The sequence below is a fragment of the Scomber scombrus genome, chromosome 18 (genome assembly GCF_963691925.1).
Source record: "Scomber scombrus chromosome 18, fScoSco1.1, whole genome shotgun sequence".
Taxonomy (NCBI): Eukaryota; Metazoa; Chordata; class Actinopteri; order Scombriformes; family Scombridae; genus Scomber; species Scomber scombrus.
The window spans coordinates 15,350,194-15,377,623 of record NC_084987.1 but is presented as its reverse complement, the minus strand read 5'-3'; the positions used below and the strand labels follow the sequence as shown (position 1 = coordinate 15,377,623).

The following is a 27,430-nucleotide window of genomic DNA, read 5'->3' as shown; positions in this document are numbered from 1 at the left end:
GGCCAGGGCTCAGGTCCTGTGAGCCTTGGATATAACATGCCCTACAGGTGTGGGAAGATGATGTACACAGACTCAGGTTACAGCAGACTGGCCTGGGACAGGTTGATGGAGGCTCTGATTGATCCTGAAAACAGAGAAGCCTGTGGGAGAATTGTAATTGAACCTGGAACAGATGTTAAACAGTCCAGGAAGAAAAGATGTGGTGGAGCCACAAGGTCAAAATTACACTGTATGAACAGAAATACGACAGTTCATATTGTTTTATTACGATGTGTTAGCAGGAAGTCTTCTTGTTGTATACAAAGGCGAACCAGACAGCATGCACTGAAGGGGTAACAGATCTCATCAAAAATGAATTAAAACCTTTGTTTATATGCTAGTTTGCAGCAGAAACATGGTGTCTGAACGTGACCCCATCAAACTCTCTGAAGAAGACACATTTCGGCTAATCCAACAAGCGGCATCATGTGTTCCAAATTTAAGAGGAACCACGGGTAGTCTGTGCCAAACCGTCAGTGCTCTAAACTCCCTCACTAACTCGACTATTTTCTCAACTTGAACTCATTTGGGATAAACTCTATTTCACACTTCAGCTTATGAAAGATGGACCACATGAATTCAGCTTAATAATGTAACTGTAAGAAATGTTCTCTCCTGTGAGGTGGCTTTATCCGAAGCACACAAGCTATTATTCTTATGGTGTAATGAGTTCAAAATGCTATATATGTTGGTCCCTTATAGCAGTGGGTCCCAAACACGGGGTAAATCTGAGGGATTGCAAGAAGATTCATTGTTTGTTTGTTTTTTTCACTTTTTCTTATGAAATCATTATTTTCACCTCCTTAGGCCACTAAAAATCCTTTAAACAAAAAGAAAAATCACTCTCATGGCCTTAATTTGTGATGATACGTCATTTTAAGAGCCAAAACATTTGGGAACCACTGCTTTGTACCATAAAGTGACACACACAAGTAGCCAAAAATAAAATAAAATAAAATATTTTTGACTCTGTCTTGATAATAATATAGTTGACTGTGCTTTGATACAGCACCTATCAGTATTGCCCCTGAAAATAAACATTAAAATACAAACCTTTTGATAGATACAATTGCCAAAAGAAAGGAGGTGTTTATTCTCATTTCACTCAACTGAAGTCCACATTCAAGTATTAATGTATTGCTTTTGAGGTAATGGAGGCAAAAATATGATCTGCAGAGGTGGAAGCAAGTCAATTTACTCAAGAACTGTACTTCAGTATTTCCCTTTTATAGTCTACTACATTTCAGTGGAAAATGTTGCACTTTTTACTTCACTACATTCATTTAACAGCTACTAGTTACTTTGCAGATGATCATTTAATATACAAAGTCAATGATCATCTTACTAAGTATATTGTTGTAGTGTATATTTAACTTTGTATTATACAGTAAGAAAATGTCTGCATAATGACCACTTTTACTTTTTATATGCATTTTGCTTATAACACATTCATTCTATGACTTTTGTCAAATTATGAATGCAGGACTTTTACTTGTAATAGAGTATTTTTACAGCACAGTATTGTTACTTTAAGTAAGTAAATGTTCTGAATACTTCTTCCACCACTGGTGATCTCACACAAAGACAGTGACAAAGGGTGAATACTTTTCATAACTCTGGTTTAAGTAGATGATACAGTGAAACAGATCATAAGTACACTGATGAGATCAATTAATGTAGGCCTAAACATAATGACATTTGTTTTCCTTTAATGGGTGGAATACTTTTTCTTTACCGGACAAGGCAGCATTCAAGTATCTGCACTATGGTCCCTCATAGTGGCACAGCACTGCCACCTGCTGATCCACACAGATATTGGACAGATCCTGAATATTAGCCTCAACTTTCCAGGTAAAGTCCCCTCTCTGAGTATGTTTCTTGCCATAACAAGTGTCTTTTGGCTTTTTACTGTTTTCACTACTGATCTGGTCTGTCAACTTTGAAGGTCATGGTGACAACGTCTTGGATCCCTGCCTGCAACTCATCATGTTCCTGCACAGATGACACTCCTTTTGGGGTCCCGGTCAGAATGAGATCCCCTTCCTCCAGCGTGATGAAGTCGCTGATGTAGCTGATGAGAAATGGGATGGAGAAGATCATCTGGGAGGTGCAGCCGCTCTGTCGCAGCTGGTCGTTCACCTTCAGCCACAGCTTGACGTTGCCCGGATCAGGGATGCGCTCTTTGGGGATGAACTCACTGATGGGGCAGGAGGTGTTGAAAGCTTTGGCCAGGGTCCAGGGCAGACCTTTGGACTTGCACTCGTCTTGGATGTCCCTAGCTGTCATGTCCAAGCACAGCGCGTAGCCTGCGACGTGCTCCATAGCGGTGGACTGAGGGATCGCCGTGCCCCCTTTCCCGATAACCACCCCTAATTCCACCTCATGGTGCAGGTTGCTGGTGTACAGCGGCACCACGATTGGGCAACCCTCTCTGACATATGCAGAAGGTGGCTTCAAGAACAGGATCGGCTCTGTTGGAATCGCGTTCTTCAGTTCTTTGGCGTGGTCTGCGTAGTTTCTCCCAACGCAAATAATCTTCCTGCCCCATTCCCAAAACCGAGACATGTTTCGCGTAGTCATTGTGGAGAAATGTGAAGGTTTGAACCGCTCTGGAGCAGTGAGCACCAGTTCAACTCATGGACTATATATAAGAAAGGTTCAATTCCAACTTTGACCTGTCAGTCAACTGCCTACAACCTAGATTATTCACCTACGGCAAGCCAACAGGGACATGCCTCAAATCAACGCGAATATAGCGATGTTTTTTAGTCAATTTAAGCAGCCAAAATGTGTAGTAATACCACTCTAAAATAATTTTCTTTATATTTATGGATTCATCGTTTAAAATGTCAGTCAATAACCAAAATGTTGACGTATTTTTTTGGTAATCATTAACGATCTACTCCCCCAGAGTAGATTGGTGGAGCCTGGGAGGTGAGAGTTGAAAAGGACGCGGAGGCGGAATTGAACCACAACTAAACCATTCTGGTTTCTACTAAAGTGATAAGGCTAGTGTTGTTATGTTACTCAGGTCACTTGTAGGGAGTGCCTGCACTCTAATAGGAGCTGCAACCGCATTCAAACTTGGTAAGTCACACCGGTACTATCTCTTTCTTCTGTTAGCGTGCTAATGTTAGCTCCTGGACTTTAAAGTGAACTACACGCTGTGCGAACTTGTTTTTTCCCTGTTTCGTGACGTCTTGAGAAAAGAGCTGTCAGACTAACACAGCATGGCCTGTCTCAGCAACATATGCACTCTCTTGCATAACCTCACCGGCTGCGACAGTCAAGTTAAACCAATGCTGTGTTAGCCAGGGGGAATAAAATAACTTGTTTTACAGGTAGCATTAAAGCTAGTGTCGTTGCTTATCCAGCTAATGTGTAAGTTTATATATTGGGAGTGATCCAGCTGGGTGTATGTGTGGATGTTAAGTTACGTCCGAGTTAAGGTTATGGCTAGTGCACCAGGCCTTGTATGTGTTGATCTTGGGTGTAACTTTTACACAGAGCATTTGTGGCTGCATGAGATAAACATGTTTTTGGGAAAGAGGTGCCTGTCATGAAACCATAGTGTTTTATAATGATAAAAGTAGATATTTGAAGTCTCTCTACAGTCAAACATGTTATCCTTCTTGTTGCGTCAGTTGAATGTTTTATCTGTGCTCACTGAAAATACAGTTTTAAGTGGTGGGCCTTACAAGCATGATGTTGTGACATAACAACTAGTTTGGAGCATAGACTGTATGGTCCAATAGTCAATTTACACGTGTGATGTGGAAACACACACACTAAGAATGGACTTTACAGTGAAGTCAGAGACCTATTCAATCAATTGCACTAAGTTCAACATCAATGTTACCTGATTTATATTGTTTGATGTACTGTTGTTGTGTTATGTGTGTCTTTGAGTGCTTTGAAAGGCGCCTTTTGAATAAAATGCATGATTATTATTATCTTGTGAACAGCAGTTAAACTTTTTGAAATGCATATTTATAGAAAGGGAGAAGGAGTTGTTTAATGTTTAAGGATTTTAAAGTGGTATATTATTCCAAGCAGAGAAGTTTTGTCTGAAGACATGTCTGGAGGGGATCTTTAAATTTAGAGAGTGTTCTCATGTCACTCTGACATTAGTATCGGTCATATATTATATTGATGTGTGTCCCCCCTTCAAGCACCTGTGGAAGCCAAGGCCCAGGCAGCTGCTCTCCTTCACAGCGCAGTGAGGAAATCGTCTCTGGTGGATCAAGCAAACATGAGGATTGAACTTCTTCCAGCACTCACTGATAACTACATGTACCTCCTGATTGACGTGGACTCCAAAGAAGCAGCTATTGTTGACCCAGTGGAGCCAATAAAGGTCTGTTACATCATATTTTACAATATTATTGTAATATATCAGTGGTGAAAAGTAACTAACTTCATGCATTCAAAAAATGTATTTGCACACAATTTTGAGGTAATTTAAAAGTTATACAAATAAAAGTCCTGCAGTGAATATTTTTTTTATAGTGCATTATTCCTTTTTATAATCTCAAATCAATTCTTCTTTCAGCAATTATGATTATATTATATTAGAACTGCAATAACAGTAAACTGAATATTTTTGCGTTGTGAACAGTTGTTCAGAACAAAACACACCATTTTCAGTTTCATCTTGTGCTTTGGGTAACAGTTATTAATTTTTTATACACTTTTCTGATTTTTTTATACACCCAATGATTAATTGATTAATCTATAAAAAAAAATGTCATCAAAAAGCAAAATATGAAAAGTTGTAACAATGATTGCCATTTTTGCTTGATAAATGACTTAAACACTTTTCAAAAGTGTTGGTGATTCATTTTCTTTTCGTCCAACTAATGGATTACTCGACTAATTATTTCAGTATGACTTCAGTTAGACCCTTTATGTGCTATTTACAGGTTATAGAGGCTGTCCGAAAACACGGCGTGAGACTCACAACTGTTCTGACCACCCATCATCACTGGTAAGCTACATGTTAAATGAAGGTGATTTTAAAAATATAAACAAGTTGTTACAGTGGATACCTTATTTATATTATATTTAAAAATAGCATTTTGAATTCACTAGCTAACCATCCAAAAATGCCCATATGCAAAAAACCCATTACCACCTGCATGAAACTGCCTTTAGTAGTAAATAGAAGTATCTCACATTAATCATTTTCTGTCTTTTAGGGATCATGCTAGTGGAAATGAGAAGATGGTGAAGCTAATGCCAGGGCTGAAGGTCTATGGAGGAGATGACAGAGTTGATGCGATAACAAAGAAAGTTTCTCACTCCAACAATTTAAAAGTAAGGCCATCAAACCGAGTATCCTGCAATCTAAATGTTCAACTTTTTAGATTCTACAGAATCAGCTAAAATCAACATGTGTTCTCACTGGTGTCATTCTTTCCCAGCTTGGATCTCTCAACATCAAATGCCTGTTTACACCCTGTCACACAACTGGTCACATCTGCTACTATGTGACCAAAGAAAACAGCACTGAGCCTCCAGCTGTTTTCACAGGTATATCTAATCACACAAGCACCCTATATCAGCTGACCACCATAAAATACACGTGGGGTTATATCAGAGACAGTGCAATCTTTAACAAAACCCTTTAATCTGTCGAGCTTGACCTGTATTAATACAACTCTTTAAAAAGCAGATCAGTTGTGTGATCTTTCAATGCCCTACTTTTTTGTTTTGTTTTGTTCTTTAAATCTGTGCAGGGGACACACTGTTTGTGGCTGGTTGTGGTAAATTCTTCGAGGGTACTGCAGAGCAGATGTATAAAGCCTTGATAGAAATTCTGGGACGCCTACCTCCTGAAACAGTAAATATGATACAACATGTTTAGTGTTGTGCTGTAGCGTCAGCATTTTTAACTGAAAGAGTTAAATCTACGTTTTTGCAGTTTTTCAAGATAGAAAACTAGATAAAAGATACATTTTCCATTCTGGAATTTTAAAAAATCTCATCTATTGATGAAATATATTTAGGTTGCATGACATACTAACTGTGGTGTGTTTGTGCTGCAGCGTGTTTACTGTGGTCATGAGTACACTGTCAGCAATCTGAAGTTTGCACGTCATGTGGAACCAGACAATGAAGTCATTCAGAAGAAGCTAGCATGGGCAAAGGTATTGTACTGACATGTCACATCAGAGAAATTATTGCCTCAATCAGATGACTAGCAATTCACTGATGAATAAAAACACCTTTTGCGTGCATGTATTTGCGTTTCTGTAGGAGAAATGCAGCAGCGGAGAACCTACTATCCCGTCCACTTTGGAGGACGAATTCACATTTAACCCTTTTATGAGAGTAAAGTATGTAGAACATGATCAATACTCATTTTTTCCATCCATTTTGTTTCAAACTTCAACGTGTGTGTGTGTTTGTTTAGAGATAATTACAGTTAACATGCTGCCTTACTCACTCATATATTTTTTTATATTTAATTTAGAGAAAAGTCTGTGCAAGATCACGTGAAACAAACCGAACCAATTGAAACCATGAGAAGTCTCCGGAAAGAAAAGGATGGCTTCCGCGTGCCGAAGGAGTGATGTGCACACAATGCAACAACTTACCGTTTCTGACCGCCTGCTTACAACCATGCAATAGTTAATTTAATAGCATACTGAAGGAAATATCTGCAACTCATCTTCATAGCCACTTGAAATAGATCTACTGCATTCACTCTCTGTCAAGCCACAAACTTTTTATCCCCATGTTTAGCCCTAATATGGCTTTAAACTTATGTCATTATTTTAGTTCTGTTCAACAGTTTTTTGACTGGTGTGATAGTTTTAAGGAATGTATGGCCAATAACTGAATGTTTTAAATGAGAAATCAGTTTGTTAATCTGTAAATGGCAATGTTCTAGAGTCTATTTAGTATCATGTTGGAATATATTGATGAACAAACTACTGTTTCTTTCAGTGCTTAAAAAAAGATAAATTGAGCCACTGAAGTGACATGTTGGAAAATATGTAAAAATGTCTGTAAATTGTTAAACTCATTTCTTTGTAAAGTTTTGTTCAATTCGGACCTGAAATGTTTCCTCGTAACATTTATTTTAATCATTGTTTGGATGCTGTTATTTAGGTTTTACATTACATAGAATTCAGCACACATGCTTTTTATTCCGTCCTATATTTAAAAGCATTGCTTATTTATGTGTGTCAGCATTTAATGTTAGATACACCAAAAGCTATTTTGCATGTTAAGTACAATCTGGAATAAATAGCAATAAATGCACTTATTGTAAGTCTTGCATTTAATTTGTAAATATGTACTTTCAACAAAATGAGGCAGAAGTACTCATGCAGAATTATTGGATCATCAAAAGTACTAACATGTTACCAATATTCAAATAGAGGTGGAGCAAATTGAACTACTCTGTATAGTGTTGGGTAGATCAATCTGTAATAAGGAATCATATTTTATAAAATCTTTTATAGAAAGAAGCTACACTCAAAAGTAAATAATATCCATAGTTAAATATTATGGAGTAAAAAGTATGTTTGTCTCTGAAAAATAGTGGAGTAGAAAATAGGAAAAATTCAAGTAAAATACCCCTAAATTGTACATAGTGAAATGTCCTGGTGATAACAAGAGCATTTGGTTTATGAAATTATTTCTCACTAGGAAGTGAAATGAATAAGTTTATCATTAATGAAAATCTAACAAGGAAATTATTTTAAAAAAGTGATTCAAACTATCTAATGTCAGAACAGATAGTGCAAAGCTAAAAAGCTTTTAAATGTGATTTATGATACACAAGGTTATGCTTTTGTATTTAGTTGGCAAAGCATGTTGAGTTTGGCTATGGTTCATCCTCTCTAAAGCTTTGGTCCCCTATATAAAATTAATCCATGGAGGGATTTGGTGAACTTGCATTAATATATGAAACAATTAAACCGAATGTTTGCCTCTGACAAAAGTCAATTTTTAAATATTTAAAAATTAATTTTATGTCATATTTATATCTACAAATCTAAGTAAAGAAGCACTTAAAAAAAATAAAGCGTGTTGTCGGATGATTCCGGCTCGATTTAAATGTCTGAGTTTTGACTTGTTGGCTCGATGATGTCGCGATAACTTGTCTGAAGGCAGAAATGCAGTATAAACATTTTTCAGAGCATTACAGTCGGACAAGAATATAACAATATAGTCGTTACCAGTAAAACCAAGGTAAATGTGCTCATATTTGACTTGTGTATATTGTTTAATTTGACATTAACGTAAAGCACCAGAGTGACTATTTAGTTAATGATACATCAGCGATGGTTGTTTAAACAGAAGTGTATTAGCGTGATTTTTATTAGGTATCCTAATGCTCAGCTAAGGGTTATGCGGTGACACCTGATGCAGATGCTGGTTGCATAATTGTCGTTTTAAGTTAATATTTACTGACTAAGCCTCTTTCTGAAGTGTCGCGCACTCTGCTGCGCATGTATGTGGAGTTGCCATGAAGGTAAAGGTGATCTCCATCCTGGAGGACAACTACATGTACCTGGTGATTGAAGAGCAGAGCAAACAGGCTATAGCTGTGGACCCTGCGGTACCACACCGGGTGAGAGATACATACTGTTTAGTCTGCAGGGTTGGGAAGGTTACTTTGGAAATGTAATATATTACAGATTACTAGTTACCCTATTTAAAATGTCATAATTAGTGTAACTATTTCAATTACTTAATCCGAGTAATGTAACTCATTACATTTGATTACTTGATTACTTACCACTTATTGCTACTTCTAATTTTAAGTTCAGGTGTTTTTCATGGATACTGACATGATTTATAAGGGAGATAATTTCTTATAAAACAAGATTTATCTCATTTGAAAATGTATTCATTAGTTCATGTAGATACTGGAATATTAAGATATTTTTATGAAAAAACTCAAAACTCTGGTATGGGCGTAATTAGTACTGTGACACAATTTAAGCCCACTTCATAGTTTATTTACAAACTATAAAAAGATGTTTTCAAAGAATTAAAAATAGCAACATATGTATTCAGTTACATGTTAAATATTAAAAAATGAAGAAAAAACCCTCCTCCTGAGCAAAATCTTAAAGGTCTGACTTCAGATGTAACCTCCTTATTAATAATCAACATTTTCATAAGTAACTTGGATTTAATTACACATTTTTTCTCATTGTATTGTAACGGATTACAGTTACATTTATTTTTTAATTAAATTACGTAATGCCATGACATGTAACCAGTTAATCCCCAACACTGTCAGTCTGTGTGATGTACATTGAAAATTGGTCTTTTTTAAATCTGTATTTGCACAAGTAACAAAACAATAAAACATGAAACATTCATGGACGAAGTGCTGGTTAGATTAAAAAACTCAAATATGTTTAGGATGGCAATAAAGAAAGAAGTAAACAAAAGAAAAATAAGTATAACACACATGCTGTATGAATAACAAAGAGACAAAAGTAGAGAAAAATCAATAGTTATGTGTACTGGCAGTGTATGATTATTGTCATTAATGGTTAATCTCACAATTATCCAATTAATCATTTGCTCATAAAATCTCAGAAAATAGTGAACATTACTATTTCTGTACCTCCAAAGTGAAGTCATCAAATGAAATATATTTAGTATACTATCATATAAGGACAAAAAAGCAGAAACTTGGTAATGTAATGGAAAAATTACTTAAATGATCCATCTGTTCTCAAATTTGTTTCTGATTATTTTTCTGTTGATTGACTAATTGACTTTTTTTTCAACAGTTGCTAGAAATAGTGAAGAGAGAGGGCCTTTCTTTGGTGGCTATTCTCACCACACACCATCACTGGTAAGACTGTTTGCTTCAAGACGGGGATTTGCAAGAATTATAAGAGCATATTAGTGACAGAAGACCCAAGTCACTGCTAATGTAATGACTAACCTGCAGTTTTTAACCTGTTGCCACTGATCAGGGACCATGCTCGTGGGAATGAGGCTCTGGTGAAGGAGCTTCCTGGGCTGAGGGTGTACGGGGGAGATGATCGGATCGGGGCTCTGACTGATAAAGTCACCAGCGCTCAAGAACTGAAGGTGCTCACATTGTAAATGGAGTAAAATGTCTTTATTTGGTCTGTGCTTCTATTATGACTTTCCAAATGTAAATTATACAAAAATGCAATGATTTGATAAAATATTTTCTTGTTGTGTCTTTGCCATATTGTCTTTTGATGTTGTATTTTCTCCATTTGCAGTTTAACGCAATCAATGTGAGGTGCCTATTTACTCCCTGCCATACCTCTGGTCACATGTGCTACTTTGTTTGGGAGGATGAGTGCACTGATGCCCCTGCTGTGTTCACAGGTCTTTGTCTGGAAACATAAAGAGCTGGTGAACCAGTTGAAATCTGCATACATCACATACTTACACAGTACATCATGACATATGTTAAATTACCTCAGTTTTAAGTGGCTAGAGATATGAGTCCTTGTTGACAAGCACACTATCCATTGTTCTTGTTGTATGGGAGGACATGAACTGGCCACTGCCCTTTGTAAGATCCCAATTGTCCCTTCTCTTGGTTGTCAGGGGATACGCTGTTTATTGGTGGATGTGGACGGTTTCTCGAGGGTACGGCAGAACAGATGTACCACAATCTCACCGAGGTGCTGGGCTCCCTACCTCAAGACACGGTACGTGGAGCCCTCACAGTGTTAAGAGCAGCTAATAACTTATAGCTAACATGACCTCAGATAAAAGCGAGCACCAAGACTGAGTCACAGTGATGAATAAGAACATACAAACAATGAGGGGATTCAGTGCAGCTGGCTGCCATCTCTCCCTTCGTTGTGTGAAACATCAACACAAACAGCAAAGACTCACTAAGATACTCCACTGTGTTATCTAAATGTGAATTGTTTTTCATTTTATAGAAGGTGTTCTGTGGACATGAGTACACCATTAAAAACCTGAAGTTTGCCATGCTGGTGGAGCCAGAGAATGAGAAGGTTAAAGAGATGCTGAGCTGGGCCAGGGTGAAAACCTCTTTCTTATTGTGCACACATCCCATGAAAAGACCAAAACCATCAGTGCCACAGTCCATTTCTTAATTACCAGTTGTCCCTACTGAAGTAGTAAAGCTTTCAAAACAAGTCACAAAAAAGGCTAAATACAGGATATACCGAAAACAGCTGGACACTGTCGTTTTTTAGCAAAATTAACTCTTAACAAGGAGTAAAAAGCATTTGCTTGGGACAATTTTCAGCAGTGGATTAATACACATTTGGTGCTCTAATGAAGTGAATATTTACAATAGCAGCAGCAAGATGTATGTGGAATTGATTCAAAATGAACTACAATGCACATGTTAATTGTAATAAAGAAACATATCATGTGGCTCACTGATGTGTTTTTAGGACAGCAGTGGAATGAGCTATTCTATGACAATAATTGCAAGCAGGAACAAATCGTTGCTGTTTTTGATATTTTCATGGAATTTATTGAGAGTAATAAAAATATAGAATATCACCAATCTTGATTATTCATATTTATTATACCCAGTTGTCTTAAAGTCCTTGTGTTGACAGGCAAGAGATGATGACGACAAACCCACAGTGCCATCCACCCTGATGGAGGAGTTTGAATACAACCCTTTTCTTCGCCTCTCGTGAGTTTGAATAGTTACAAATGAAACAAGAAGGCTGTTCCAAGTGCTAAATTAAACAGATGAATTGTTAACTGTTCTAACAGATTAAAGGCTAAAGGGCACCTAAAATTAAACAAATCTCTCTAAACCAGTTTTTAAATTCAGATGATTTTGTTTTATGTTGTTTGGGCTTCATCTGCTGCTTTGAGAATTTTCAGTGCATACATTGTGTGTTTAATTGTTTGCTCTTAAACACTCTGTATGTCACACTGGTGCTATAAAAATGGGTATTTAAGTTAAGACTAGCTAATTTGGTGAGTTTGTGTCTCAAGATTAATCAGGACACTTCTTACCACAATTCTGTATCTCACTTTGGTCTCTGATATTTCTGTCAAATCAAATCTTCCTTTACTTTAGGGAGGAAGGCGTGCAAAAGTTCACAGGGAAGACAGATCCAGTGGAGGTGCTGAGGGTCCTACGGAAGGAGAAGGACAAATTCAAGAAGCCCAAGGAGAGACTTCCTCCACATGCCATGTTGGCTTTGGAGTGGGGGCTACTCAGACCCTGAAACCCAGTTTCAAAGCTCTGAACACGGGACATGTTCAGCTAATGAGGAGGACTGGTGTGATTGATTGACTGAATGCGGCAAGACACAATACTGCTCATTGCTTTTACCCTAAATTTAACTCATTTATACTTTTGGGGGCCTCGTTGACCTTTATGGGCATGTATATTGTTTTAGAAACGTCTGCACAAAAAGGCCAGTATAAAGCTGCTTCCGTTAAATATAAACTACTTTCATTTAAGGGCTGGTCTCCCAGTCTGTTATGTACAAACTAACTGAGCCACACCACATCTACTAACACAGATTCCAAATGAAAAATCTTGTAAACCCACGAGACTTGATGATAACTGATTTTGGGAGAAAAATAAGCTTAATTTCTCTGCCTTATTTATATTATAATGTTTCTTTTCCTTGAAATATTATGCACCTTTCTCTCTTATTACTGTAAATATTTATTTTCTGTTACTGCCAATGCATTTTTCCTGAGTTTCAAGTTCATGTTAACTCTGTCATTGTAGTTTGGACATATTGTCTGTTTTCCACATTCGCTCTCTTGCTTACTTTTGCAGTTGAAAGCCACAGATTTGTCAGACTGCACCTTGTAAACATTATATTGGAGCAGGGATCTGATATGTTGTTTGTGTTGCTCATAAACTGTACATGGGTAGAGAAAAAATGCAGTGTACATCATTATGAATGTAAAGTGCTGCTTTTCAAGTTTGGGAGAGCTTATAACTGTACAGCAATAAAACACACTTCTGAATCTGTATTCTGTCTGACATGTTCTTCATGTTTTATATAAAAAACGACAAGACAAACGGCTACAATTAAATAATGTTTTTAATTTTTCAAAAAATATATTTAATCATTAGGTTAAATAAACAAGGAATGATAACAATTTGATATTATTTCAACTCACATTTTCAAAGTGTAACAGGTGCCACACAAATGAATTATTTTTTTTACATTTGAGTGGACAATTAGCAGTGGTAAGAGAAATGATCAGGCCATACATGTAATTTGGTTTGGCATCAGAATTGTGTGCGTATTATCTATAACCTAGTAATTAAAATACTGAGGTAAACAGCATCTGGACAAGCAGATAGTCAAGAGTAAAGAGATGTTGGACTACATCAAACCTTATATTTGTCTTTGCTTACATCATTTTTATCTCTGAAGAGATACAGAAAAAGTGACATTTATTTGGACGGTTCTGTAGTCAGTGTATGCTTAAAAAAGAAACCTTGCAAAATAAAACTCTGCAAAACGATGCTGTCTAAAACATCACCACTTCATACCGAGTCCGTTGGTCATCTTCTCCACCGCGTGGTACTGCGTGTGCAGCAGCTCTCTGGCTCTCTCCTCGCCTACACTGTGCAGCCAGGACTGGTACAGCTCGGCCACACGTGTGTCATCTTCTGGTGCTTGGGGGAGATCTGCTTTGTAGAGCTCCTCAACTTTCTGAAGAAGCTCCTTTTGGTTCTCACCAGGTAAGGCCTTTATCTGCCCACCACCATTTAGACAACCTGGATATAAACAAGAGGTTAGGGGAATTTACTTGTAAACAATCAATATGTTTACTTATATACTGTATCAACAGAGCAAAAGTGTTGTTGGAAATTTTGACATATACATATTTCTCCTTACCTGAGGGACAAGCCATAACTTCCACAAAGTGATAAGGTGACTTCCCCCTCTTTAGTTTCTGCACCAGGTTCTGGATGTTACGGAAGCCGTATGTGGAGGCAAAGCACAACACGACTACACCATCTTTCTCCAGAGTCACCTCCTGGAAGTCTTTATTCCTATGGCAGAGGCATTGAGGTGGGAAAACAAGGCTTTCATTTATGCAGTACTCCTTAACATGTGCGGTACAAGAAAAGCAAGATGGTGTATTTAAATGTTTTATAAACAGTGGTTTGATCCTACACCTGTGAGGCTACAAATGAAGAGCCTCTAATCCTCTGACATTAAAGCAGATGAGACAGACTCACCTGAGGGTCTTGTAGGTGAGTTCCTTTACCTCCTCTCCAAGCAGCTGTTTGGCAGCATTGGTGAAAACATGATGGAGGTAACCCCCTGAAGCACTCCCAGCATGACTCAGGAACTCATCCCCGTTCACATTGCTGAACCTGGGTCAAAAATAATATTAGTTTGGTCCAAATCCAACTGTTATTCTATATATTTATGCAATGGCTTATTTTTAGGAGAGAAGCTGTGCTAAACAGTGTTTTTCTTTTAACTGCAATATTTTAATTAGGTCAAGAGATGGTGGTTATTTTCTGCTGCTATTGCTTTGCTTTTTCTCACACTGACATTGTAAAAGTTTAAAACAATGGCACAAAACTTACATTGTATCTAGGGGTGCAGGCTGCACATCACTAAGAGACACTTTTTCCTCCTCCAGCATTTTCAGAACCTCTCCTATATGAGACAGTAAAAAAAATTAAAAGAGAGAGGATGCTGCACATTCATACACACAAAAAACATCACAGGAGTAGATACTGTACCGGAGGTGAGGACACAGTCCACTTCTCTGGTCTCAGGTTTGTTTAGGTAGAAGTCTGGCCTTGAGGCCTCAAGTTTCTTGTCAGGGCAGGGCATTACTGCCACATGGTAGATCTGCTGTGGAGTCAGTCCCTAACAAAACAACACACAGCAAAATGGAAACTCATTATAATTTTTCATCCATTCCTGAAGGAGACAAGTACAAAAAGAGAAAATGGTAGAATATTCCTAATTTGCTTTCATACAAAAACCATTCTACTATAAAACCCATGGATCTTCTAAGTACTGAGAATCTTTGCAATTTTGGTAACACTAGCTGGAGTCTTACACTGCAGATTAAAAGCAGTGAAACTCTCAGATATGAAGGTGAAATGTGAAATTACATGAACATCGATCAGGTGGAGCTCACAGTCATATCTCATATGCATGTGTTTTAATACCTGTTGTTCAGCAAAATAACCTTTAACCAGAGAACCCATCATCTGCTGAGGGGAGCGAGTGGTGCTAATGTACGGCAGAATAAACTCTCCATGAGTCTTCTCTGCATAGCAAATCCAACCTGAACATACACGCAAACAAACATAAAATGAGAGGCGCCTTTGAACAAACACAGTAATCACAAGAAATGTAGCAACTCAAACTGCGCCTGTCTTAAAGCTTTCATTTCTAAAAATGGAAAAGATCATTAATAAACTCACAATACTTTGTTACAATAATGTTGTCAATAAAAAGAACATTTTTTTCTTCTCCTCAAGCAATAGTTGCTTTTTTTCATTAGAGAGTGGACAGTAGAGAGCTGACAGGAAATAATAAGAGAGAAGTGAAAGATGAAAGGTTCCTGCCCACACTGTTGTGATTTCGTGCTCAGCATCTTGAACCACAGAGAAGGTTCTATGTTGAACTGATAAAGGTTTTTGTGGACTACCTGGACAGGCAGACGTCAGCATGGGCAGGGATTTTTTGTCCTGCTCTTTCCTCTGGAATCGCTCTACAAACTCTCGCTGGCTCTCCAACAGGCTGAATGTCCGACTATAGCTTGTGTCAAACACATGGTGAACCCCTGTAAACAAGCATCATACAAGTCCTTTTAATTGGCATCTAAATAACAATGATAATCATCTTCAAAACTGACTGTGTCCAGCTAAATCAACCTGTCTTGTTGTTATTTCCTGTATCACTATAAGCAATATAATTTACATTGAGCAGAAATCAAGTGTTACTTCCACTCACCAAGACCTTTGAAAAAAGAGGTAAGCCTCCTTCCAGCCTCGCTGCTGCTGAGGCCGTAGCGTGCTGCGATAGAGGCTCTGGACTGCGGTGACAATGACACCACCACCAACATCTGCTCTGTCTCTTTGGCCTGTGGACGGACCGCAAAATTACTACTATCACAATCCTAAGGCTGCAAAACCAAGCACGACCAGACACATAAAACAGAAGGATTCAAACAAACAGATATCCATCTCTACCTTGTTCTCACGGAGCACTTTGAAGAGCTCCTCATGGCTCTGCTGCGTGATGAGGACGCTCTCAGCTGAGGTTATACAACCACTGCAGGCCAGGCAATCATTCAGTGTGATCTTTGCTTTCTCCAGCTTCTGCTTCCCACCATCCTACAAATAAAAAATAAAAAATAAAAATACAGAGCCAAGATGTAAAATGGTGCTACAATTACTCAACACACAGGTTTGGATTAGCCTCTATACACACCTGGTTGACTTGAAAATAACTACCATCATCTTCTATCTGGATTTTGGCCACCGATGCGCCCCGTTTCTTCTCTACTTTGACAGGTTTGATACATTCCTGCAAAACAGAGACAACAAACATGAGGTTTGTTCTTGACCTCAGGGACAGTTGACCAAAAAGAAAAATCTTAGCTCAAGGTCAACTCAGGAGCTGTCACCAGAGCTTTCATTTGCATCACATGGCTTTTGAGATTGCTTGTGACGGAGATGGACATCTAAGACAACATGGACAACCAAACCTTCTTAGAAATAACTGAGCAAACTCTCCCAACCATGAGATGTGGCTAAAAGCTCAGAAAAGGCTAGTAAGTGAACTCTGAAGCAGCACTGTGAAAAGACTAACACATCCAAAGAAACCAAAGGACTTGATAAGCGAATGAATAATAGTATTAAACTCAATAAATTCAGATACAAAACAATCAATAACACTGCCATAGAGGTGAACAGACCGAGGTGTATGGGCAGATTGGGAGATATTTTGCCTCTTTTCTTAATAAAGCTCAAGAACGACAGACAAAATTCTTCATGAAATGAGAGTTCAAAATGCAAATAAACATCAGTGTCATATAATTCAAATAAGCGGGTAGTAGTAATAACAACAACGATATAAACTAGCAAATACTCTGACAATAACTAGCCTTATAGTTATTTGTGCGCAGTTGCATCATTGCTAACATTAGCAGTGAGCTAACTGGGTAGCACGCTTCTGACAGTTTAACATGAGCTGATTTTACACCATGAACAGAAATCACGTTATTGACAACTCTCTGTGAAAAAGGACTCATTAGTTGTAGGTATTTTGTAACGTTTAGCTCACACAGCGGCACTGACACGACCAGATAGTTGAACATTTTAACTACGTCAATAGCTTTACGGTAATATCTTATTTTATATGAGACAAGGAGTGAATACTTTGCGTTAGTTTATGTCCTTTAGGGATAAATCACGAGTTGTAACATATTAGAATATGTTTCAGTACCTGAGAAGGGGTGATAAAATCATCGAGATCTGTCAGCTGCAGGACACCGCTGAACTGGGAAGCCATATTGACTGCCGAAAAGTGTTCTGTGTTTACTTTTTGTGTCGTGGATAGCTATCGCTCGCTCTGTTTTAATGAACCGCTGTTTTGAAACAAGTCGGCCTATGCGGCAAGTCTGTGTATACACCTTGAGTTTACAATTACAAACATGCTAGGGGGACTAAAGGTTGATATAAATATAATTTTTTTTAAAGTTGAATAAATGTCTTTTAACAGTGGTTATACGTTTTAACAGTTTTTGTTGTTTATACAGTCACCGGCCACTTCATTAGGTACACCTGTACAATCCAATACAACAGTTCTGCTATACATTTTACATTTATGAAGTTTATACATTTTCAGTTTTTATTGACACAGTCAAAAATGTGATAATTCTACTTTATGTTTATTACTGGGGTGGTACTGAGTGGTGGTGGCATATATACTGGGATGAATTATATTGAATGCTGTTCCTAATATTTTGGCCCTCTCATATATGTTAATGGAGTGGACAAAATATTAGGAGCACCATTTAATATAATGCACCCTAGTACACCACCATCATCCACTAAGATCTCAATAATAAACATAAAGCAGAATTATCACCTTTCTGACAGTGTTCATCTCCAGGGCGAGGGCAGTTCTTGTAAACCTTGTACAGGATTCGACTATGTCCAGGGGCTTCTTGACTTCTTCACAACCTCCTGGACTTCTTTCAGGAGTGGTTTCCTGGTGTCAAAGTCCGTTGTGAGAGGTGGTGGGTCTACAAAAATGTTGCACTGGCCCAACTCCGCCTGTGTGTTGGGGTCACTGTAGGTGTTTTCAGGGCTTAAATTTGGCCAGGGCTATCCAGCACATAGTCATACATTCTAATATGTCATAAGGCACACCTTCAATAATTTATGTATTTTTATACTTTTAATACTTAATTGGTCCTCTTCCAACAATACAATGAAATACTGTAGACATTTTTACAGTTTATATACCATTAAGCAACGAGGTGGGTAGCTACAAGAGCTCACATCAGTGCATATTACAGTGATAACTTAAAGTTTACAAAATTGTGGATTGTGATGCCTCTGCTAGATAGTTGGGCCGTTAAAGTTTGAATTTTTTCAGGAATGCCTGTTTTTGTCTGTGACTGAGGTTAATTTATCATTTATCTGCACCCTCTGAACTACCTACTGAAGGGTACACAATCAATCGTCATATGAAAATGTGGATTATGGGACCCTGATCAGTCAGTGTGAGGCTCCCTCCCTCTCCCTCTCCCTAATAAAATATAATCGTAGGCCTTTTACAGGTGTATCTGAGCATGCAGTTTATGTTTAGCTGTGAGAGCAACATAAACTGTCAAATGTGAAGTAAATAGACCTAGAGGGATTAATGGACATAAGCTATCACGTGTAAAATTTAAACCTTTCTATTCAGGAAGGCTTTTAAAAAAACTTAGTTTCTTTCTGTTGTGCGTTCTATGTTATTAATACTGCAGCACTTTGAGTTTCAAATTAAATCTATTATTGTTTTTGTTGTTATTAGTATGTAGTAGTAGTAGTTGTTGTAGAAGTAATAGTAGTAGTAGTATTTCAGATCAATTTTGCATATTTTTAAAACATATTTCCAATATAATTCATGGGATATTGCTAAAAGTTACAGGACAAAATCACATAATAAAACTACGTGCGCATTTTTTCCTCCTCTCTGATGACATGACACACACGCACGCGCCCTATTGTTGTTATGACTACGAGGTCGTAAAGCCGCCATGTTTTCCCTCCCCGTAGCGGCGGCGTTGCGACAGAGACGGAGAACGACATGAATGTTGAAAATAATCATACGGCAGAAACAGAGACGGAGCAAACGAGGAACGGCACCGAGACGATCACCATTGAAACCACTCTGGGAGATGAAGGTTGGTCCTTTCATTGAATGAAACAAGCATGAAATATTCATTAGTTATTGCGTTTTGGGCCTAGCTAACTTCCTCCATCGTGAAATGTTGCTAGCAGCTAGCTACATGTTTACAGACGTGAAGCTAGTTGGTAGCGTGTAGCGCCAGTACGTTATCCAGTTAGTTATCCATAAATAAGTGAAAGGTGTTGTCTCTGTGCTGTCAGATGAAGATGTGCACAAGTGTGGACGCTGTCAGTCCGAGTTTTCCACGTTGGAAGCTTTCATCCAGCACAAGCTCCATCAGAGCTGCAGACGAGAGGCGACCAGCCAGGATGCCCCTAAACAGGTAGGAGCTGTGATATGATGTTAACACTTCACATGTGTTTACTTTACCTGTCAAGTCAATTTCAACAGCTGGAAGTGTTGACATTTTAAAACTCAAAACCTATCTGTTGTTATCAATTTTATTCATGTTTCTTTTGGCTTATTAATAAAAAAATATTTCAACCTAGTCGTAGTCTAGCTTTGGTTAAAGTTTATCTTCATTAATCTATTTTCAACCTAATGTTTTTTACTTTAATTAAAAAAAAACGTTTTTCTCTTATTCTCTTATTTGTATTAATTTATTTTATTTTTTTCTTTATTAAGTTTTCTAAATATTTTAATCAGTTTGTCTTTTAATTTTTTCTTTGCTTTTGTTTTCTTATGGTTTTTATTCCTTCTTTTATGTGACTTGTTTTGTCTTATTGACAGTTTGTCAGTCTACTGTGAAGAGCTTTGACCTACACTATCCTGTGTGAAAGGTGCTATATAAATAAAGTTTGATTGATTGATTTTGTTTTATGAATGAAAGTATATATCAGGATCCTGGAAAAAACAAACAAAAAACAACTGATGATGACTGGTTGGTTTTGACATTCTAAACCAACCATTCAATTAAGCTTGACGACAAGGATGCAATATTGCACTAAGAAAACAAAACAGACATACATCAACAAACAAACAACAATAGACTGTACAGTCTATTAATTTTACTGGGCAAATTTCAGATCTGTAAATCCAACTTTTCAAGGCCTCACTCATTGCTTGAACTCTTCATGATTGAATTTAGTCTTCAATCATTAGTATTTTGAGTCTATGCAAATTAAACAATAAGAAATGTGACTGTATACTCCTTATGTCTTTACTTGACAGACAAATGTTACTGGTTATGTTTCAGATTCAGATTTCATTCAAAGAATATAATGATTAAAATGTGATGCATTATTATTGTTTAAGCTGTCTGGCATTACATAAAGTCGCTATAATTAAAAGCTCTACCTTGAATGTACATTAAATACATTTAAGGACATTGTGCTCGTTCACTCTTCACTTTGAAGTAAACATTTGAATGCAGGACCTTTGCAGTGTTCTTATTGCATGGTATTAATAGATTTACTTTGAGTTTACCAGGTGCCCCCAAATCCTTAATCCTGCCCCTGTGTATACATCCAGTAATTACTCTAAACAGCAAGTTTACAGAGGTTTGCAGAGCAAATGTAAGTTAGACATCTTTATTTCACCAGGTTGCTGCAGCCAACGTAACCCCTTCTGCAGAGGTGAAAACAGTGGAAAGTTCATCTTCAGATGAGCCCGTGAAGACCAACCCTAACGGTGGGTCTATATTTCAGCTTGGTGAATTAAATCTTCAAACAATGAGGTGATTGAACTGTTGTTTTCACTTCATTTTCCACACAGATGAAAGCAGTAGTCAGCTGGGTCGAGGCCGCAGGAAGAAAATTGCTGCGTTAAAAGTCACTGAGCAGTCAGATGGAACTGAGGGATCCATATCCGACAATGCCGACAGTGACAAACTCATTTACAAAGTCAACCAAGAGGGTCGCTACATTTGCCAACTCTGTGAAAAGACATTTAAAACGGCAAGTCATACAGATTTTCAAATTCTTGGAAATCCATTTCATGAGTGCATTGCACTTTATGTTGCCAGTCTTGCCTCTCAAATGCTTTTTTTTTGTCACTGAACAGACCAACATCCTGAGAACTCACATGAAAACTCACAGCGACCAGAAGAACTTCTCATGTGAACTGTGTGATACCTCCTTTCGCACTAAAGGTTCCCTTATTCGTCACAACCGTCGTCACACTGGTATGAAGGCTAGACGTAGGGACTATTTTGTCTTGAATTCATTGTACTCTAGTAGTGGACCTAATTATAACTCTGCTTTTCTCCCATTGTCTTGCAGATGAGCGGCCGTATCGCTGCACCCTGTGTGGCCAGTCCTTTAGAGAGTCAGGTGCCCTCACCAGACACCTTAAGGCTCTCACACCCTGCACAGAAAAGATCCGCTTCGTTCAGTACAAGGAGATCCTGGTCAGCAAGGATGGAGTACAGAAAGGTGAGTTTTTTCTGTACCATGTAAAGAAACAAGTTACATTTTTAGCACTGGGTTACGGAGTAGATTTAGAAAACCCAGTGAAAAAGATCATCCACGGAGTCACTGACAGGTTTGTGTGAATTATCCAGGAGTTGAAGCTGATCATGCTGCAGTGGCCGGCCAGCAAGAGGTGGTGGTTGTGGAGCAGCAGTCAGAGCAGCAGGAGGTGGTGGAGGCTCAGACTGCTGTCGTCAGTGTGGTAGAGGCTGGCTCCCAAGAGGTCCTCCATCAGGTCCACTTTACTATGGAGGTGGATGGCACAACGCAGGAACAACAGGTGAGTGGAGAAAAGATGGATATTACAATACACAGATTCCTTACCTGAAAGTGCTTTTTGCTATATATTTATAATACTAAAGAAAATGTGGAATGGTGGAGGTGTATCTCTTCCCCAAACTTCTCTGTTGACCGGTTGCCCTCCCTCTGGCCAGGTGGTGGTGGAGCAGTCTCAGGCAGAAGCCCTGGCTGCAGCCGCAGCAGCAGGCGACAGTCTCATCTGCCAGGCCATCATCAACTCTGGCATTGCACTGGGGACAGAGGAAGCAGTGGTCGAGGAGACCTCACAGGCAACTGAGGAGATAAATAAAGTGGTCACCGACTGTCCTGATGCCGATGAGAATATCACAGAGATCCAGGTTAAAGAAGAGTTTGTGGAGATGGAGGCAGAGGTAAAAACGAGAGTGACTGCATTGTGTTTAAAGACAGGTTTTGCAATGTGTTGTCCTTTTAAAATAGTAGACTGCATTACTCTAAATGTACTAAATATGGAATGTGGCTCTTAGTTATATTTCGAGCAAAATTATAGTGATGATGGTGGTTTTTTCTGTCATATATATGATAATATAGTCAATATCTTTTGATTTTTTGACCTTTGGTCATGTAAAACAGGCAATTTGAAATTATAACAGGCATTTTTCACCCTTTCCTGACATTTCATAGATTGTGACTAGGCAGTGATTATTTGCGCACACATAACATTATTTTTAAAGCAGCTTGTACATTGTTTGTTTTGCAGGAAGCAGGTGATGGAGATGATCAGTCATGCATAAAATTGTACACATGTCCACACTGTAGTCGCTCTTTCAAGGGCCTGAACTATTTCCGGTTCCATGTCAAGGGCCATTATGGTAAGTATGAGTACTCACTGCCTCACTGAGCTCTCCCTTTGTGAAAACTACTGTTTAAAAGTGTGAACTGGGTGACAGGACACTAATCACTTTCAGGAACTTGATGGGTTTTTTGGTCAGACAATCATTAAAATATATTTTTGTGTTCTTTATGTAGGTTACAAGCCCTTTAAGTGCACTCTGTGCCACAGGGAGTTTCTGAGTGGTTACCTGCTTAAGAAACACATGGAACTGCATGTCAGTGAGAGGAGATACAAGTGTGGAGAGTGTGGCAAGCTGTACAAAACCATCGGTCATGTGCGTGAACATATGAGGGCCCACTCTGATGAAAGACCTTACCACTGTGTCAGATGCAACAAGGGGTATAAGACTAAGGTGATTTGGTTTTAATTTACTAGTCATAACTATAGATGAAACTCTTTGCTGTAATGAACTCTAAACTTTTAACCAGTTTGTCATTCAGAGACTTATCAGGTGTTTCCAGGTCTATTTCTTAACAATGTGTCTTTGTCTTGCTCAGAATGCTTTGCAGGTGCATCAGCGGACTCATGGGGATGAGAAACCTTACGTTTGTCAGTTTTGCTTAAGAGGCTTCAGAGAGAAAGGTTCTCTGGTGCGACATATCCGCCATCACACCGGAGAAAAACCTTTCAAGTGCACAAAGTGTGGCCGGGGTTTTGCTGAGCATGGGACCCTCAATCGACACATGCGTGCAAAAGGTAAAGGAGATGGACAGACAATAAAACAAGACTTAAAGAATACCATGCATTTGCAGCAGTTATACAAACAGGCCTAATGATAGAAGCTTGTTTTGATTTCCACTAGGAGGCTGCCACAAGGACGATTCCAGCGAGCAGCAGCAGGGTGAGGTAACAGAGGAGCAGACATCAGTGGACAGCCTCGCTACAGCAGCCATCATCTCAGAGGATCCTCATGCTGTCCTGGTGGAGTTCTCCTCTGTGGTGGCAGACACACAGGAGTACATCATCAAGGTGAGAGTCACAGGGGAGCTGGGTAAAGAGTAACTGTATGTACATCACAAGGGTGTCATCAAGGTGCATATAAGGGTAAAATACTTTTGGGTTCAAACTCCTGTGCCCACACTGCAATCAGTTACAGAACAGCAGGTGTTTTCTATTTGCTGTCACTAGCAGAAAACATGCTGTGATATCACTGATTGGACTTGAAGGGCAAAACAATTGTACTGTTCACATAGTACAAAATGACCACATGTGAGGGTATTTTATTTGTTTTCAGCAAAAGTGTAACAGCAGCATTTTTGTACTCTACATTATTTTCTTTCTATACAAGTAACTGACATGTGAGGTTGTCAATATTAAATAACACATCAAAAATAACATCTGCCTGATTAAAATATAATTTTAAAGCCAGGAGGAACTAAAAGATTGTTAAATGACCGCAGTTCCTGCATTTAGTGCTCTTAACACTTGTTAGTTTAGGTTAACACAATTTAAATACAGACACAAAATACAGTCCTTTTCTTTATTTGTCTAAAGCTTATTTAAGCATTTTCAGGCTTGGATGAAAAGGTAACTAATTCTAAAAAAAATGGGTTAATGTTGGGTTTTGCTAAATTCAGTTGGGCAGTGTCTAATTAGGGCTTTCATTCATGCATATATTTATTATGTTGTTAATAAAATGTTCTGTATTAATGTTTGGTGTAATATGCTGTTGTGCTATGCTATTGTTGACTGTCTGTTTTTTCCCTCCAGACTCAAACAGACGAGCAAGTGCAGGAAGAGGAGGTTACACTCATTCAAGACAGCGAAAATGAGGTCAGTACATGCAGCCAAAATGGGAACATTTATATGATCTACTGTCACTGTCTACACTCACTGTTTTCAAAAATTCAGGTTGATGAACAAGTAAAGTTTCAGATTGTTAAATTAAAGCATTTGCATTGTCCTGTAACCTTGTTTCTAACCTCTCACTCCCAGATGGGCAACCACATCATGAAAGTGGTGCAGAGAATTGTCAGCCAGTCACAAGGTGCCGGCGGCACAGGCAGCCATCAGATCATTGTGCGCAACGTTGCGATGAACGAGGAGGGCGCATCCATCTCCGACTGTGGCGACACCATCACCATCGCTACACCGGAGAGCCTGACGGAGCAGGTGGCCATGACACTGGCCTCCGCCATCAGTGATGGCACACTCCTGGCCACAGCTGGCACTGTGGAGACACCAGACGGAACAGTTACTATGGTTACGACAGAGGAAGTGGTGCAGGATGGAATACAGATGGTGCAGCAGCAAGAGGAATATGTCATCACCTCTCCAGAGGAGGTGGAGATTCAGACTGTCATTGTGTGATTGTAGCGTATGTACTATGGACTGCGATGAATGTGGCTCTAAACCTGCGTAGCAGATTACTGTCCAGTTCATATGAGCTTCGTTTGGGGCTGATTGAGTTACAAAAGTAAGGCCAAAGTGTTTATAAAGTTACAGAAATAGAACAACTTAGCCATTTTTGTATGACATGTAAAGAATGAGTGTGCATGAGGACTAGTTTTGTTCTATCGTGATACATTTTTGTTTATTGATTGACTGAAATGAAGCACTGCATTCATATTTGTAGCTAATGTTACAACTTTTAAGTGCATCTGGCTTAAAAGACTAGATTATTAGCTTAATTTTATAAGGTTTTCATGTAGAAGGCCCGTTTAAAGACAGAAGTGTATTTCTTTTACGTTGCACAAACTGAACATGTTTGTCTCTGCATTATGTTCTAGGCTTTTCCAACTAAACCGTTGCCCTGTTGCCTTCATCTGTTAGCCTCTTTTCTTTCCTGCTGTCAAAAAGTGAAATCCCTATTTCTATTTCTTGTACTACCTAAAACGGCATCATTTGATTGCAGATTTCAGTTGCACTCTCTGATGTCCAGGCTGGCCACGGTCACATCTTGAAACTCTTCTCTTCTTTAAAGACTGATCCAGATTTGTGCACCTGCCTGCCTGCCTGAGACCATTCAGGGACACTATAAATTTCCCCATGGTACAGTTTTGCTGTTCTGAGCTGGTCAATCAAATGCATCTCTAAGCATGACAGATTCACCAGTACACAGACATAAAAATGTGGCCAGTTTACTCAAGCAGAATTTGCATTAAATAAATGCTATTTTCATATAAAATGGACTTTTATTCATCTTTGTTTAATACCTTGTTTTCCTGATAGAGAAGAAAGATTTTACAATTTTTCACTATGCTATTATAGAATGTGCCTGACATTGATATGATATCATATGTGTGTGAAATTATTTTTCTTTTTGAAATGTCTTTTGCAGGTTTGAGGCTGATCTTGGCAGAAGAAACAACCACATACAGAGCATTTCTCTGTATCATTTAATATTTGTGTCTTAGTGAGTCATCAAAGATAAAAATAAGACAAAAATCATCCACAGAGTTATGAAGAGTTTAACTGCCAACACCTCGGTGTGGTTTGATCAGATTTGATCAATGTTGTTCACACAGCTGTCATCACATTTAGTTTATTAATGTCTATGTGGAAGCATATTTTCTACCTGAATCCTTCAGACTAGTGAGAAGAGCAAACTATAGACAAAACAATGCAGACAGTTGAGTTAATTCAACATTGACACAACTGCTTTTAGCCAGTTTTGCATTATTGAGATAACGTATGTTTTCTACTTGTCACACAAATACTTGACTGTGACCTGTTGGTATCTGGTTGTTTCAAATCTACAAATTCATAATTGTCTGCCAGCAAAGTCCTCTCAACATCAGTGAAGAATGCCAGAATATCAGCCCATTTCTTTTCTGTGTCGCCATAGATCAGGTGTTGTTAATCTTTTGTTTTGTTTTGTTTGGGTTAAGTTAATTTACTTCATTTCTTTTTCCAGAAGATTGTGTCTATAGAGTGAATGTCATCTTCCATGTCATCATGGGAATACCACCTGCTCTGAAAGCACACACGCCTGCCAGATGAAACACTGATGCATCCTCTGGGACGGAAAGCACAGACCACAAGGCTTGAACTGACTGATGCGCTGAGAGACTGAGTTAAACTGCAGTATTTGCATTTCTTTGCCAAATTCACAGTGTCTCATTGGCTTAGCTGAAATACTGCTGTATTCAGTGCATGTAACCTTGAGCATAACTGCAGGCTATATCTCTAACTGGTGCTGAGGTTAACGCAGACGCTATAATCAGAGAAGTGTCCCTGGCTGGTACACCACACAGTTTCTGGGTCATTCCTCAGCCCTCTGAGAGGGCCCCATCCACATGAGTAACAGAGGGAGACAGAGAGAGAGGTTGGGAGAGAGAGAGAGGGAAAGGTATTTATAGAAAAATGGGGCTTCGCAGTACCTTTTCTTGCAAAGAACCATTTCAGGACCAAGTGAGTGTGTCCCAGTTTTCTGATCATCGCTCAGCCATAGGGCTTGGACTGAGGCTGAGGCTGGATCGCCTCACCAAGGATGGAGAGCCTGACTT

The 27,430-nt window shown here is 38.6% G+C and overlaps 5 protein-coding genes across 5 annotated transcripts; 3 read left to right on the top strand and 2 right to left on the bottom strand.

Annotated features, from left to right (window-relative positions):
• Positions 1 to 242: 242 nt before the first annotated feature.
• On the bottom strand, positions 243 to 2,621 carry fahd1 (fumarylacetoacetate hydrolase domain containing 1). The gene has a single exon (XM_062438329.1). It carries the CDS (start codon positions 2,617 to 2,619, stop codon positions 1,957 to 1,959), a length of 663 nt encoding a protein of 220 aa, XP_062294313.1. The 5' UTR covers positions 2,620 to 2,621; the 3' UTR covers positions 243 to 1,956.
• A 367-nt stretch (positions 2,622 to 2,988) lies between these two features.
• On the top strand, positions 2,989 to 7,098 carry LOC133999152 (hydroxyacylglutathione hydrolase, mitochondrial-like). Its single transcript, XM_062438327.1, has 9 exons — positions 2,989 to 3,126; positions 4,212 to 4,396; positions 4,962 to 5,026; positions 5,238 to 5,355; positions 5,463 to 5,571; positions 5,778 to 5,881; positions 6,087 to 6,188; positions 6,298 to 6,377; positions 6,515 to 7,098. Exons 1-9 carry the CDS (start codon positions 3,060 to 3,062, stop codon positions 6,612 to 6,614), a joined length of 930 nt encoding a protein of 309 aa, XP_062294311.1. The 5' UTR covers positions 2,989 to 3,059; the 3' UTR covers positions 6,615 to 7,098.
• Positions 7,099 to 8,181: 1,083 nt separating this feature from the next.
• On the top strand, positions 8,182 to 12,993 carry LOC133999683 (hydroxyacylglutathione hydrolase-like protein). Its single transcript, XM_062438948.1, has 9 exons — positions 8,182 to 8,244; positions 8,485 to 8,626; positions 9,807 to 9,871; positions 9,996 to 10,113; positions 10,275 to 10,383; positions 10,609 to 10,712; positions 10,953 to 11,054; positions 11,607 to 11,686; positions 12,083 to 12,993. The coding sequence occupies exons 2-9, from the start codon at positions 8,522 to 8,524 to the stop codon at positions 12,231 to 12,233; spliced, it is 834 nt and encodes a 277-aa protein (XP_062294932.1). The 5' UTR covers positions 8,182 to 8,244; positions 8,485 to 8,521; the 3' UTR covers positions 12,234 to 12,993.
• Positions 12,994 to 13,052: 59 nt separating this feature from the next.
• narfl (nuclear prelamin A recognition factor-like) lies at positions 13,053 to 17,541 on the bottom strand. The gene is made up of 11 exons (XM_062439056.1): positions 17,466 to 17,541; positions 16,449 to 16,544; positions 16,208 to 16,351; positions 15,969 to 16,098; positions 15,664 to 15,798; positions 15,179 to 15,297; positions 14,741 to 14,870; positions 14,582 to 14,654; positions 14,225 to 14,362; positions 13,878 to 14,035; positions 13,053 to 13,756 (listed from the first exon to the last, which is right to left on the bottom strand). The coding sequence occupies exons 1-11, from the start codon at positions 17,529 to 17,531 to the stop codon at positions 13,515 to 13,517; spliced, it is 1,431 nt and encodes a 476-aa protein (XP_062295040.1). The 5' UTR covers positions 17,532 to 17,541; the 3' UTR covers positions 13,053 to 13,514.
• Positions 17,542 to 19,283: 1,742 nt separating this feature from the next.
• On the top strand, positions 19,284 to 26,066 carry e4f1 (E4F transcription factor 1). The gene is made up of 14 exons (XM_062438800.1): positions 19,284 to 19,416; positions 19,622 to 19,743; positions 20,963 to 21,050; positions 21,135 to 21,316; positions 21,423 to 21,543; positions 21,641 to 21,793; positions 21,922 to 22,109; positions 22,264 to 22,500; positions 22,848 to 22,959; positions 23,117 to 23,334; positions 23,480 to 23,678; positions 23,785 to 23,951; positions 24,693 to 24,755; positions 24,918 to 26,066. Exons 1-14 carry the CDS (start codon positions 19,320 to 19,322, stop codon positions 25,290 to 25,292), a joined length of 2,322 nt encoding a protein of 773 aa, XP_062294784.1. The 5' UTR covers positions 19,284 to 19,319; the 3' UTR covers positions 25,293 to 26,066.
• Positions 26,067 to 27,430: the final 1,364 nt, after the last annotated feature.

Bases quoted from the DNA above. Each gene is read 5' to 3' on its own strand.
- fahd1 (XM_062438329.1), bottom strand. From the start codon at position 2,619: ATGACTACGCGAAACATGTCTCGGTTTTGGGAATGGGGCAGGAAGATT.
- LOC133999152 (XM_062438327.1), top strand. From the start codon at position 3,060: ATGTTACTCAGGTCACTTGTAGGGAGTGCCTGCACTCTAATAGGAGCT. The intron at 5,356-5,462 runs GTAAGGCCATCA...ATTCTTTCCCAG, and splicing joins CTCACTCCAACAATTTAAAA to CTTGGATCTCTCAACATCAA. The intron at 5,572-5,777 runs GTATATCTAATC...AAATCTGTGCAG, and splicing joins GCCTCCAGCTGTTTTCACAG to GGGACACACTGTTTGTGGCT.
- LOC133999683 (XM_062438948.1), top strand. From the start codon at position 8,522: ATGAAGGTAAAGGTGATCTCCATCCTGGAGGACAACTACATGTACCTG. The intron at 10,384-10,608 runs GTCTTTGTCTGG...CTTGGTTGTCAG, and splicing joins TGCCCCTGCTGTGTTCACAG to GGGATACGCTGTTTATTGGT. The intron at 10,713-10,952 runs GTACGTGGAGCC...TTCATTTTATAG, and splicing joins GCTCCCTACCTCAAGACACG to AAGGTGTTCTGTGGACATGA.
- narfl (XM_062439056.1), bottom strand. From the start codon at position 17,531: ATGGCTTCCCAGTTCAGCGGTGTCCTGCAGCTGACAGATCTCGATGAT. The intron at 14,655-14,740 runs GTACAGTATCTA...TGTCTCATATAG, and splicing joins GGACTGTGTCCTCACCTCCG to GAGAGGTTCTGAAAATGCTG. The intron at 13,757-13,877 runs GTAAGGAGAAAT...GTTTATATCCAG, and splicing joins AGTTATGGCTTGTCCCTCAG to GTTGTCTAAATGGTGGTGGG.
- e4f1 (XM_062438800.1), top strand. From the start codon at position 19,320: ATGAATGTTGAAAATAATCATACGGCAGAAACAGAGACGGAGCAAACG. The intron at 21,794-21,921 runs GTGAGTTTTTTC...TGAATTATCCAG, and splicing joins CAAGGATGGAGTACAGAAAG to GAGTTGAAGCTGATCATGCT. The intron at 23,335-23,479 runs GTGATTTGGTTT...TGTCTTGCTCAG, and splicing joins ACAAGGGGTATAAGACTAAG to AATGCTTTGCAGGTGCATCA.